The 14,050-nt window shown below is 35.2% G+C and overlaps 1 protein-coding gene across 4 annotated transcripts in view; it reads right to left on the bottom strand.

Moving 5' to 3' along the window:
* Positions 1-10,217: 10,217 nt before the first annotated feature.
* Positions 10,218-14,050, bottom strand: part of LOC105065497 (charged multivesicular body protein 1B2) — a 33,626-nt gene continuing 29,793 nt past the window's right edge. For all 4 annotated transcript variants that reach the window (XM_010950582.3, XM_045513387.2, XM_074358901.1 and 1 more), the window contains 2 exons: positions 12,975-13,047; positions 10,218-12,553 (listed from right to left, as the gene is read on the bottom strand). In XM_010950582.3, coding sequence (XP_010948884.1) covers positions 12,509-12,553; positions 12,975-13,047 — 118 coding nt within the window. In that variant the 3' untranslated portion in view covers positions 10,218-12,508. The remainder of the gene's footprint in view (positions 12,554-12,974; positions 13,048-14,050) is intronic.

The raw sequence follows: 14,050 nt of genomic DNA on the forward strand, positions 1-14,050 counted from the left end.
AACCTGACAACATAATGCCATTTGCAGCAACATGGATGCTCCTGGAGAATGTCATTGTAAGGAAGTAAGCCAGAAAGAGGAAGGAAAATACCATATGAGATTGCTCATATGTGGAATCTATAAAAAAAAAAAAGCATAAATACAAAACAGAAATAGACTTATAGACATAGAATACAGACTTGTGGTTGCCAAGGAGGTGGGGGGTGGGATGAGATAGACTGGGATTTCAAAATTGTAGAATAGATAAACAAGATTTTACTGTATAGCACAGGGAAATATATACAAGATCTTATGGTAGCTCATAGAGAAATGAATGTGACAATGAATGTATACATGTTCATGTATAATTGAAAAATTGTGCTCTACACTGGAATTTGACAGAACATTGTAAAATGATTATAAATCAATAAAAAATGTTTGGAAAAAAAGAAAGAAAATTTAGTGTAACTGTCATGAATTTTATCAACTTCCTGGTCATATCAATTCATCTCAGCCTTTTCTAACAGAATGGAACTAAGTTGTAACACTCTTGAAGGGAAAATTGTAGTTTCTCATGATGATTTTTTAAAGGAAATATTGATAAAGACTGACTTTTTAATTAATTCATCATTTATTTTATTTTTAGTGTGTTGGGCAGGGAAGGAGAGTGGGGTTGCTGCTGGATTTGATTTTTGCTCTTTTCAAATTATTGTTAGATAGGTACTAGGTGCTTTCACACATGCAATCTCATGTATGAAATGGGGTAGTGACAAAAAAAAAATAGATAATTGTGAGATTTCAACTACCATACCTTAAAAGTCAGGGAGATAAATTCCCGTGTGGCTTTTAAGTGAACACACATAACACTGATTTTCAGCCAATTTCTCTGCCTTATCTGGTGTAAGACCAACCTTAACTTTGGGACTTGACAAACCACCCTCCCCTGAAAACACCTTTAACCTGAAAACTGTGAATTTTTTAATCTATCATCTAATCTGACCACAAAACAAAAAGTATCATATCTCATCTGTAAGCTAAATAAAAGTTGAGAGATAAGTCCTGATCTGAGTATGCAAGTTTTCTTTTTAGTGTGTTAGGCCAGAGTGTACTAGCTGAGTGAGTTCCAAAACTACAAACTGTTAGGAATATGCCACCTTCACTCCTAAGTTCCTGACTTACACAGGCTATGCTGCACACAGCTTTTAAGGAGGAATCTTAATTGATCACATTAATTCTATGGTCTCTAAAAAGCAGCAGTCCTGCTGTTTAATGGTGCATGGCAGCTCAGCCTCCGTGTTTATAGTTCAGGACATGAAGAGTAGGACTTGGAAGCTGGAGGTGGTGGGAAAGGCAGGGAGATTGGGACAGAAAGAGGTAGAGAATGTGAAATTGTGGCAAAAAGCCTAGGACCCAGAATCAGTAATGCAGGGATTTCTTCTTATCCCTACCACTAATTTCTGCTGACCTTGGACAAGTCCTTTTCCCTCTCTGACTTTTTTATCATCTGAACAAGGAAGCTTTTGGACTAATAGTTTCTAAAGCCTTTCTAGCCCCAAGGTTCAATGATTTTAGGGACTCCTTTAACCCCTCTGACTTACTGTATTTACCGTAAGTAAAGTGAAATGACTCATGCCTCTTAGAGCTATATGGTCTAGTTCAGCTTACAAAGTGCTCTCTATAATTACAATGTGTTTTAATCCTAGTAATAGACTTCTGAGATAGGTAGAATGCATATGTTCAGCCTCAGTTAACAGATGAAGAAACTGAAATTCAAAGGCTAGATAACATTTATTGATCACTTGCTCTTTTTAAAATTTTTTTCAATTTTTAGTTTTTGTTTTTTGGGGGTAATTAGGTTTATTTATTTAATGAGATGCTGGGGATTGAACCCAGGACCTTGTGCATGCTAAGCATGTGCTCTACTTCTGAGCTATATCCTCCCCCCATCACTTACTATGTCAATATGTTAAGCATGTTACATGGATCATCTCCTTTAGTCCTCTCAATGACCCTTTGAAGACTTTTATGGTAGGTAATACAATTATTCACATTTTACAGATAAAGACACTGAGGCACAAAGAGTTTCAATGATTTTCCATGGTCACCTGGTAACAAGTACCAGTCTGATTTCAGAGCCTTACACTTAACAATTATGTCATATATTGATTGCCTCTCTCATAAGAGCACAGATGGAGTCTTGCCTTTGGGAATAGGAGATAAGGATTGGAGAAGAAACACTCAGAATTAGCGAAGGAGTGAGTGGGTTATACATCTTCTTTGGGCAAGCTGATTCTTGGCAAAATTGTGAATAGTTTGTCTTTGTTGCCTCCTTACATCTCCCTCCCCAATAGCCCCCCTGCCCAGGGACCAATCAAGACTCATTTTCATAGGCCCTATTCACTAATGGTCAAGGAGTTGGTAAAACAGTTTCTACAACAAGGGCCTTCAATCCTCACTGGCTAGGTGGGACTCGTTGAACATTACATTAAATTGGTAAAATATAGATTCAATTTTTAAGCTTACCAGGTGATTCTAAAGTGCAGTCAGGGTTCAGCACAAATGTTGTTCTCAGTCTTGGCTGCACAATGAAATCATTTAGAGACCTTTAAAAAGTTACCAAAGTGTCAAACCTCCAGAAATTCTGAAGTAATTGGGCTGGAGTGTGACTTTGACTCTGGGATTTTTATAAGACCCCAAGTGATATTACTGTACAGCCATGATTGAAAATCACAGATCTAGAGTCAGAAGACCTGAGATCTACTATAGACTCCATCATTTACTATCTTAGGCTAGTAACTTAATCTCACTGATATAGTTTATTCATCTTAAAAACAGAGAAAATAATAACTCACTTTGTGGGTTTATTCTGAGAATTAAATGAGATAATCCCAAATCTGGCACCTTTACCACTAAAAAAAAAAAAAAAAAAAAAAAAAAACTATAATGACAAGCTACTATGCAGGATTAAAAGTATCTGATAATCTAAATCCTACTAAGGCAATGGTTCTCAAACTTCAGCATGCATCAGAATCACCTGTAGGCTTGTTAAAACACAGACTGCCTCTCCCCACCCATTTTTAGGTCTGGGTTGGGACCAATACAATTCTTTTTCAAGAAGTTTCCAGTAGATGCCGATGCTGCTGGTTTGAATACTATACTTTGAGAACCACTGTTTGAGCTTTACAGTTTAAGGTTCCCCTTCAAAAGAGTATTGATGATTTACTACACCCAAAAGATGTTACTATGATGGAACTTAAGATATTTCAGTTTACAGTACAGAAATATTCTGGGGCAAGAGACATCCTTGTAGGAAGCTGACTATTCCATTTAATTTTAAGGTAGGTGAGTCCTTGTCAGTTTCTCAGTGCTGTTTTCCAAAGCAATGGACAGATCAGCCGCTGCTCGAAATGGGATTTTTGTAACAGTAAAGGAAGCTTTGGAAATTTTTGTTTTCCTTTCAGCACTATTTTGAGAGCTACCCTTTCCATTCCTTCACATTCCCCTTCAATTTGGAAACCATACTGTTAGAGTGGCACATGTCTATAGAAGGATTAAACTCATGTTTAAATGTTATGTTAAGGCTTGTAAAACACATCAAGATGGTTGAGATATGATTATTTCCCACTGAAAAGTATCAGAGAAATGAAGGTGTTTTCTAGTGTCACTGAGGTTACAACAAATAGACTAAGGACAGCAAATTTGTGCCTCAGTCTTGACAGCTACTGAGGCTATCATTTCTAGGAGAGATGACAGACTCTGAGACCAGTGGAGAAGTTGGCAAATTTTGTCTGCAGCATACTCTCCTTTTAGTGACTCCCCTCACATTACCTAGCCCTGGCTTCCTAGTTCTCCGACACTATTTCTGGGTAGTGGGCATTCTCCATGTTAATCCTCATCCCAGTCAATATCTATTTTGACTTAACTTCTATTTCTCTAATGTCTGGCTAGGGCTAGGTGGTTGACTTGCTGAATTTAGATATAGAAATTCACAATGAATGTGTGAATGGTTGATACTACTTGATGGGATATTTATTTCAAGGAACTTGCATGAAAAGAAGCAGCTCAAAGGAGTGCATCAAATAGTAGAAAAAGCATCACTGGTGACTGATGGCAGAATTTTGTTTTAATTTTAATTGTGTGTGACATGGTGGGGGTGGGGGACTTTGAACAATTTTCACATTATACTCTTTCCATCTTTGGGAGCAGCGGGTAAAGTGATATGCTTGTTAGGTGGTTTTTGGGCAATAGGTGCCAATATACTCCAGAGAAGAAAAAGTGGGGAGAATCCTACAAGCTTAGGACCACAGGTGGATGTGACCTTCGAGACATCACTCAATATCATTGTCTCCAAATATTCTTCTATAAAACAAGGTTAATAATATTCTTCTCTGCCTCCTTTCTTTATGGTTGTAAAAATGAATCTTCATGTCAGATGTGAAATCATCCTGTAAATTATCAGATGTCAGAGAAATTCAAACTTTTGAATAATTGAATACTAATTATTATAATGGTGAAAAATAATAAGTAATAATAATAAGCATATGAGTTTCAACAAATAAGATATCAACTTATTTGGAGGGGAATAGAAAAATAGTTTGAATGTTAGTAAATTTTTCACTCTAGAAAACTTACACTAAATTATTTAAAAAGGGCTCTTTTGATGCAGTCAAATTAAGTTTAATATTATCATTCCTCATATTTTAGACCCAAGAAAGCAAACTGATTTGATGCAGATACAGCATATTTACCAGGCATGTCCTTCTCAGGGTCTCATTGTCCCCATCTGTTCCAAGAAGGGGTAGGAGGCCCGGATATTCACTGATAGCCTGGTTTTCTGGGTATTCATAGGGAGGAAAGAAGCCAAAGGTGAAGCTGGCTGCCTGTGCAGTATCCTCTTCTGTCCAGAAGGGGTAGCCCAAGGGCCACAGAAGGAACAGCAATCCTTTGTAGGGGTCTATACTCAGTAGGGAGGCCACTTGGAGAACCCTAAGTGGCTCGCTGCTGCCCCTTCCAAGTGAGCTGCTTTCAGTGGAAGAGTCACAAGTTCTAAAGACACTTCACAACAGTGAAACAGTGGTCCACACTGGCTCAAAGCTCCAGGCAGTAAGTATGAAATGATTGCTCAATCAATAGTAAATATTCCAAGGACTTCAAATGATCCAGGATTACTTCTCTTTGAATCATCTCACTGGGGAAAAGAAGCAATGAACTTACAGGAGAACCTTTGTGTATTTGCCCTGGTATCTGCAGTCCATAGCCTTCACCTCTCAGTACTGAATTAAATGAGCATAGACTGTTTATGCCGAGAAGGTTTAAGACAATGAAACTCTATGTTCAACCCCAAAAGCCCTAACAGTCGGCCATCCTCAGAAAAGCAGCAACTTGTAGCTGGTCAGACTCAGATTCCATGGTTATCTAGCACAGCTTGCTACAGGTGAAAAAGCAAAGGGCTGCAAAGAAGAGATGATCATCTCTGCATAAGATGGGCATCAAGAGTAGTTCCATTGTTGCGCTGGGCCTTAATTTAGGGAATTGGGTTAGGGAAGTGGGTAACAGAGAGCCTGATTCTAAAATGTTTATCTCCACATAAGCAAGAAGAGGGTTGCTTCAACAGGAATAGCCTTATAAACAGATGCACTATAATCTCCCACTAAAAAATATTTTCTTGTAAGCCTTGCAATCATGCCTCAGATTCTATGGGCAGTGCTTGTGTTAAGCATTGCCCTCTTCCTAAGGCCTTAAAATGGAAAGCAGTGCATCTAGTGATTAAGAGCCAAGTTTCCAATTGGGACTCAGCTATTTACTAACTCTTCATCCTAGGAAAGTTGCTTAAATTCTCTAAAGTTCAGTTTCCTCGTCTTAAAAGGGGTAACAAATGGTACCTTCCTCAAAGAGTTGTTGAGATGATTAAAGAGAGAACATTATTAAGTGTTTAGCACAGTGCTTGGCACATAGGAAATGTTAAAAACAAAAACAACAACAAAAAATGGCAGCTGCCCTTATTACCTAAAATACAAATTACCTTGCAGAAGATTTCCCAAAATCTCCATGAATGAGTTTGGCAGGTGACTCTTTTTCAGATAGTTTGGCAGAGAGTAAACACCATGGGCTCTGAATTCGGATGTGGGATTAAATCCAGGCTCTGTCATCCTAGCTCTGAGACTCTAACTCACTTTACCTGTCTGAGCCTCAGGCACAGTCTATTTTAAAATGGGGATAACATCTCACTTTATGGGACTGTTGTGAGAATTACAAGAGATGTTTGTGACATGTCTGGTACATAGTAAGCACTCAACATGTGAATCCTTTCAGGAAGGCAATGGGCTCTGACACATTATGAGAGGGAGAGTGCTGAATGTAGGGAGATGGATGTTAAAAGGAACGTTGGGAAACTGGAGACAAACTTATGCCTTCTGGGCTTGACGTGAGATTTGAGTTCTCTACTATCAATATAATGGAAAGGTGTTAAGGACCTAGTGCCATAAAATGTTAGTACACGATAATAATAATAAAAAGAAGTGATATGGTGTAACTATATATGGGCTTAGGGATCAATATACAGGACAAGGCATGATTCCCATCCTACTCGGGGGCAGCATATATTGGGCTTGTTAATTGGCATGAAAACTTCGCCAGTAGGGGGCCTAGTAAGATGATGACAGGCTAAGCCCATTAGATCCTCTCTTGAATTTGGTAGTGAGGGAGGAGGATCAGGGACACGGAAAATAGAAAAAGGTTGTTTATGGCAATAATGGGTGCTGATTGATGCAGTACAAACAGGTAGGGTAAGCTGATAATGGTAATCATTACATCAACAAAATGCTTTAACATTAGTGGCAGGAGAAACAGATAACAGTTTTGAGGGGAACTATTATTAGAGGTATTGACAATCCATATCTCTCACTAGACTGCTAGAGCTACTGTTTTTATCCTGAATATGTAAAGATTCCAGTTATCTATGAGGCTTGGTTATATGGTCATCAAAATGGTGTACTTGAACTGACCAAAGTATTTCTCTATATATCTTTATAATAAATCCTCTTTAGCAGACAGGATCTAAGCTTATCTGGGTTCTTTGCAAACTGAAAGAACTTAAAAGAAATATTTTGGTGTGAATTTCAGCCCTGCCACTTACTAATTTCTTCATCTGTAAAATGGGAAGTGAGGATTAAGAGTTTATACATGCAGAACATTTAGAATAGTGCTTGGTTGGCATACAGCAAGTGTTCAAAAAGTAATTATCATTATTATGGACAAGGCCTGAATTTGTTTTCTCATATATAAAATGGGATTATATTCACCTCATGAGGTTGTTGAGGGGGTTAAATTAAGTAATAGATGAACTAGTGCATAGCTATACCTGGTACTTAATATATGTTGGTTATCACATTCCTTCCCTCAAAAAATACCTCTAAATATTTTGAATCACTAAACATCTATCTGGAAAGTATAAGTGGAATCAAGTTTAGGCTCTGTGCATAGTAAGTGCTGAATAGTTATTTAATGTGAAATTTTCCTACTTCAATGAGTGTTGCCATTTTGAACCTCTTTCTCACTCTCTAACCTCACACCCAGCCTCGGAAGAATCAGGGTGTCTCAGATATGGTTCTACTTGGATATTTATAGCAACAAGAAGGTTTTTCCATAAGCCCAGGTTTTCTTGGTCAGTTAAAAGTAAGCAAAATAATCTCAAGTCCTTTCCAAGTGGGATGGTATTGCTATCTTTACCCTAGCTAAGTAACATCTGTTCCTTAAAAAGTTTACAATGGGTGCAACATGAATGGAGTAGTGAATTTGGCCTTGGATTCAACTTTCTTCCCACAAACAGGCAATTCCACATGGCAGGCCTCAAAAAGGCATAATGAGCTGGTAAACCTCTATAGATTTTAGTAATTGTAAATCTTTCTTTACTTCCCATTACCGGGAAAAGCATCCTCTATCACATCTTTAACCCCAGAATGGCTCTTACACTTTGATTGAATCTAAAGAAGATATTTTGACAAAATTCCATGGAATTAGTTACTTCAAATCCAAATCTCTTTATGGAAGTAACAAAATTACTGTGCAGTAATGTTTCCCAAAACTTTTAACCTTTTTTCTCCCAATGATTTCATGTAATTTTTATAAAGCAAAAGCTCAATACGTCAAGCTCTGTCATGATCAAGTTTAAGTAACAGACACAGAAGAGTTTGTTTTATGAACCTTCATTTGGAACATGGGACCCAATTTTAATGACTAAGAGACATATTAAATGAAGATTTTTTTCCCTTCCCTTACTAAGTTTGAGAACAAACAAAACAGAACAAGCTATTTAGGAATAAATTTTTTTTTAACATTCTATTTGGACTTTTCTAACTGAATTCTGGAAGGCGTTTAGCTGTCTGGCAGACAAAATAACTCAGGAGTTAGTGATTAATATATCAACTATTTAGTAAGCACTATAGGCACATCATTTATTTGTAGTGAGGCACTTTTAAGAACTTTGTACCTGCTAGTACTGTAGAGAAGTAGTATATTTATACGAATATAGACAGTATCATCAGTAGGCTGGATAGACTTTATTTTTGTAATTTTAGTCAAATTATTTTTACCAGTGTATCTTTTTTCTTGGGAGCATTTTCCAGTGTGGAAAATGAAAAGCTTGAATCTGAATACTGTTAGTTAACTTTGCAACAAATTCATTCCATTTTTTAACTTATGAAAAAATGGCTACGATTTCCAAATTTGAATACTCGTATTTTTCTGACAGCTCAGACTGGGAAAAAAAAGAACCAATCCTTGCCTAGAGATGCTCTGCTAAACACCTACTTGTTTCAGGATGAACTACTCTCTAGTCAAGAATTTGATTAGTAGCTTTCACTGTCTCAGCAATAAAATAAGAAAATTATACAGTGGGAATAAATTGTGGATGAGGTATAACAAGACTTCTCTTGTAAGTCCAGTTAGAATCCAGGTGTAGTACACTGCTATGAACACTGGATTTGAAGTGAGACACATCTGTGATAAAATCCAAGCTCTCTTTTTTAGTAGCTGCATGAATCTTCACAATCTACTTTAACTATCAAGTCTATTTCCTATTCTCTAAAAATTGGGTTATCACCCACCTGCTCACAGGATTCTTTTGAGAATTACATAAACCAATGTATCAAAGTACCCAGAACCATTCCTAACAAACAATAGATACTCAACAAGTGTGGTGGATCTGATTTTCTCTGGCCTCCTCTTATGTAAAATGGGCGGTAGGGTGGATTAGATGTCCTCCAGTTTTCCTGAGACATAAGATTCTAAGACCCATAATATCTTAATACTGCATTTAGAATTCTTTGGGGTGAATAGTAGAAAATTAAAAAAAAAAAAAGAATGGAGGGAATGTACTGTACTACAGCAACTCATTTCAATTTACACAACCAATGTACTCTGCAGAGATTTGTAGAAAGGGAATCTAAGGCACAGAAGCAGGTAAGAGGATTATCAAGTTAGAAGTCAGTATCAGAGGCAGAGCTAGAAATCTAAATCACTGGAGATCAGGGCTTTTTTCCTCTACTCTACACTACACTAGAGCCAATTTAAGACTTTACCTTGGAGCTGTCATCTACTAACTTCAGCAAATCCACAGAAAATTAGGCTTAAGTTTGTCTCTGACAACCTGTCAATCACTTTGCTCTTATTTTCTTTATAAATAACTAGTACCCTTAGATTCTCTTCAGATAGTCCATCCAGAGGTTCCTTTCCCATAACTTTCTAAACTATAAGCAAACTAATCTCTCATCATAATTTACCTGTTCTAGGTCCTATTTCTGTCTATTTGTACCAATGATTGGTAATAAATTAACCAGGTAAAATAATCCAGCCCATAATGCTTACCTAAGATGGTTCATAAGAAGGTAGAAGATTTTAGGCATTGAAGCATTTAGAAGCAGAGGTATGATTTTTGTCAGGGGTCCTTTTTAAGAATGCTTTAAATAATGGCCACATTTTCTAAAGGGTGAAGGTGATGCAAAATGTGTCTGAGCACTTAATTATACTTATACATTCTACCAAATGATATAATCAAATACTTAGGAAAAAATCTGAAGAAAATTAGATAGGGAACTAAAAATTATGATGTCTACCTTTCATAATAGCATAACTGGATGTGTTATTTTTCATTTTTTGAATCACTTATCAAATTAGAAATATAATTTATACTAACAAGCTAAGAGTTCACAGGTTGTGCAGCTATTGGTCTAAGGACAAACTGTAAGAAAGAAATTTTTATTATATTTATAAGATAACAGATGAATCCAAAAGTAAAACTTGGGTGTCTACCAGAGAACAATATTTTTAAAAGATAAATCTGATATGGCTGTTAAATAAAACTATGAGCAGTTATCTTTAGATCAGAATCATTTATATTTCTAGATTTAAGTAAGCCATGTTCATAATTTAAAAATTTTTATTCAAGTCAAAAGAACAAAAGCTACAATTCCCACCAATGGAAAATAAGAAAACTCTATTTTATAGATATTTTAACCTCTTCTATGCTTCTCTGGGATGTTCCAAATATAAACACATAAACTTACCCTTTAAGTAGAAAAGACAAGGTATCAGTTATAAACAAAATGGAAGATTACCACATTGAGGTGACATCATATAGTCAATTACCAAGAATGTTAAATAGGTTTAACCCAAACTTAGCAAGAGAGTAATTTCTCATTTCATTAACCAGTAAAAAATAATCTTCATTTATATATGCTCTCATCTATAGTAGGAAACATCATATATGAATGGTGAGTACTTAACAAAAAAGAGCCTCCATAATTGCACTTTGAATGCTTTCATGACTTATAATGGAAAAATTATCGAAATACATTTGCTCTTAATAGAATTTCATGAAATACTGGAATTCTTTCATGGATCAATCATACATTAAGTAAGGAAAATCACGTTATCTACTTAATTTAGATTAGTAGTATACTGTCTAAAATATAACTTGGTCACTTCTCCATATCCGAGGCTGTTACATCAGAAAATTGCAGGCATGTGTTAATTTGTTCATTTTAGTTTGGTAAAATACAGGTATTTTTGGGGAGATGGCAAGTAGTACAGCTGGTCATCAAATGCTTTTCCCCAAGGATCTTGGCCTTTCAGAGTCTAGCATTCTTTATAATCTTATGACTTTTCTGTTCATCCACCCTCTATGTTATGCTACCAACCTCCATTGGGCTGGAAGTTATTTGCATCACTGGGCAAAACTTTCATTATAATTTATTTCCACTTCATTTATTCCAGTTATTCAAGTTGTTTAAGATAAAAGAATGAACACATTCAACCAGAACTTATAGTACAGCTGACCCCATAACAACACAAGTTTGAACTGTGTGGGTTCACACTTATACACAGATTTTTTTCAATACTATAGTACTACACAACCTGCAGTTGGTTGAATCTCTGGATGTGGAACCTCAGATACAGAGGGCCAACATAATTATAAAATTGTATGTGGTTTTTCAACTGCAGAAGGGGCTCAGAACCCCTAAGCTTCACATTGTTCAAGGGTCAACTGTAGTTGTAACTAGAGTTGGTTCAACTTTGTTATTTTTTTTTTTTTTTGGTTTAAAAACACAGGCCAAGATTCTCGAAAACCAATCAACAATTATGTGGGAAATGTAAATGATATTAAGGCCATGCAAATTAATCTCCTTTTAAATCACAACCTAACAAGGGTTGAGTGGAAATAGGAGAATCATTAAAAATGTGTTTCAATTTCATTTGAAAGTATGAAAGGTTGAATTTCTGAGTCTTATCAGTGATATTTACCAAAGAGAAATATTTTTAAATGAGAAAATCTTAATTTCTTTAATTTTGCTGATTTTTTATCAATGAAAAAAATTTTAATTTAAGGAATTTAAATAATATTCATTAGGCTACTGGGTAAAAATTCTCATAATAATCTAAATTCAAAAGCTGATGAACACAGATTAAAAGTCAACTGAATTTGTTTGGATAGTAAAAACAAACATAAAACACAAAAAGTAGCATTGTCCACTGTATGACACTAAATGAGGTACTTTCAGTTATGTAAACATATTAAGTAAACATGTTTTCCCTGCTTTTAATTTTATGCATCACGTGTGAATGCAGACAGAGATGTAAAACTACTTTGAGTTAAAAAGAAACCATAATCTTTATTTTATAGTTTATTCTGTATAAATTACTTTATTCTGTAGTACTTTGATGCTAGATTTTTCATGTAATTTTTGAGGAAGATGTTTCATATACAACAAGTTAATGCTAGCTCAAAGACATCTACAAAAACTGTCTCACACTTTTCAACATAATATACAAAACTGTAAAGTCTGTCAAGGTGGAAACCCTTTGGACATTCTTATTGGAAAGTACAGCAAGGTAAAAAGAAAGCATTATATACAAATAATGTTTAAGCATTCTGTAACAGATGGTGTTCTCAGTGTAACTGAAGTGAAACTTATCTATATATACACACAAAATATTTTAGAAGTGAAGTAAACAAAAGCACCAGTTCTTTAAATTACACTTGATCACGTAGACGAGCAAGTCTCTGTGATAGTTCATCCTGGAAAAAACAAATTTTGAAAGTCATAGGGCTGTGACAAATATAAATCACTAATATTTTAAATAGTTTATATTTAAATAAGATTTAAAATATCATCTCAAGAATTCACACAAAAACCAACATTGATAGTTTAGTTTTTTAAAACATTTCAGAATAAATGGAGAACTTAATAGAGCAGAAGGCTATGAAGGGGAGCAAATTCAATTTCTAAAAGAAATATGCATGCAAATAGAAAATGTCCATCATTAGTAAGTTAAAGGCTAATCACATTTTGCTAATTTATGATGTCATATTATAGTAGAAAAATACCTTTTATAAAAGAAGAAAAGGAGAATATACTTATTTATATATAAATATGAATACATATATATTTAATTCATTCATCAAGTTCATACAAATGAAGATAAAATCCAACATCTACCTGTTCTGTGGAAGTAACACTTGTGCCAACAGAACCGGTCTGACCTTGCGGTAGTTCCATATTGAGATCAAGGCTACAATTTAAAAATAATTAACATAAATGAATGTTAATATAGGCATCTTGCTCCTTATCTAATTATAATAAGCAATAAAATAGGCTTATTGCAAACTTGAATATTCCATCTAGTATTTTACCTTAATTTAAATAAACATAATACTGATTCAATTTTATTAATGTGAACAGAACTTAAACATCTTCTGAATGTCCACCTTAGGATAAATGAATTTACTATTTTTAAAGAGTTTTTGTTGAGCCCTAATGGCGACCCATGTAGATGATAATCTTATGATAGAAAAGCTAATAAAAGACAGGAAAATGTTCTAGTCGTCTGAAAAAAGACCAAAACAATGGTCATCCAACATACTGCATTTATTGGAGATTACTATATGTCTCCTACTGTAAAGAAAATTAATAATATGCCAAAATAAGATAAAACAGGCTAGATATATGTAGCCTTAGGATCAACATCCATATTTAACATCTGAGCTAATTTCAAGTTTAGTGTTTAGCTCCTGAGCTACCATTGGTAGAAATCATTACTTGCATCTAACTATATAACTGAAGCTTAGAAAATTTAAGACACTTGCCCAAGGTCACTCTAGTGATAGACAGGATTCAAATCCAGGTTTGTCTGCCTCCAAGGCCCATTATTTTAATCTCTATTATAACTACTTCTCTAGGATACAAACTAGTCTTTCTGCCTGTATCTAGACCAGTGTACGCCAAATCCAGTTTGAAAACACTACAGTGAATGTAGTAACTTTAATAGTCATTGGGAGATTCTACAGAAATATTGTTATTTAAAAGGTAAAGATGCTATACTAAAATTTTGCTATAATAAAACAGAATGTGAATAAACATCTTTAAGGATGGGCATCAGTATTTCAACATCAGTGTTCTACCTATTTCTTCTGCTCCAGCTACTACCCATCACTGACATAAGAAATCTTTCTCCATTTGGCTCCACACCCCCAAAGAATATTTGACCATGTCTGGAGGCATTTTTGGCTGTCACA

This window comes from Camelus bactrianus, chromosome X (assembly GCF_048773025.1).
Source record: "Camelus bactrianus isolate YW-2024 breed Bactrian camel chromosome X, ASM4877302v1, whole genome shotgun sequence".
NCBI classification, from domain to species: domain Eukaryota; kingdom Metazoa; phylum Chordata; class Mammalia; order Artiodactyla; family Camelidae; genus Camelus; species Camelus bactrianus.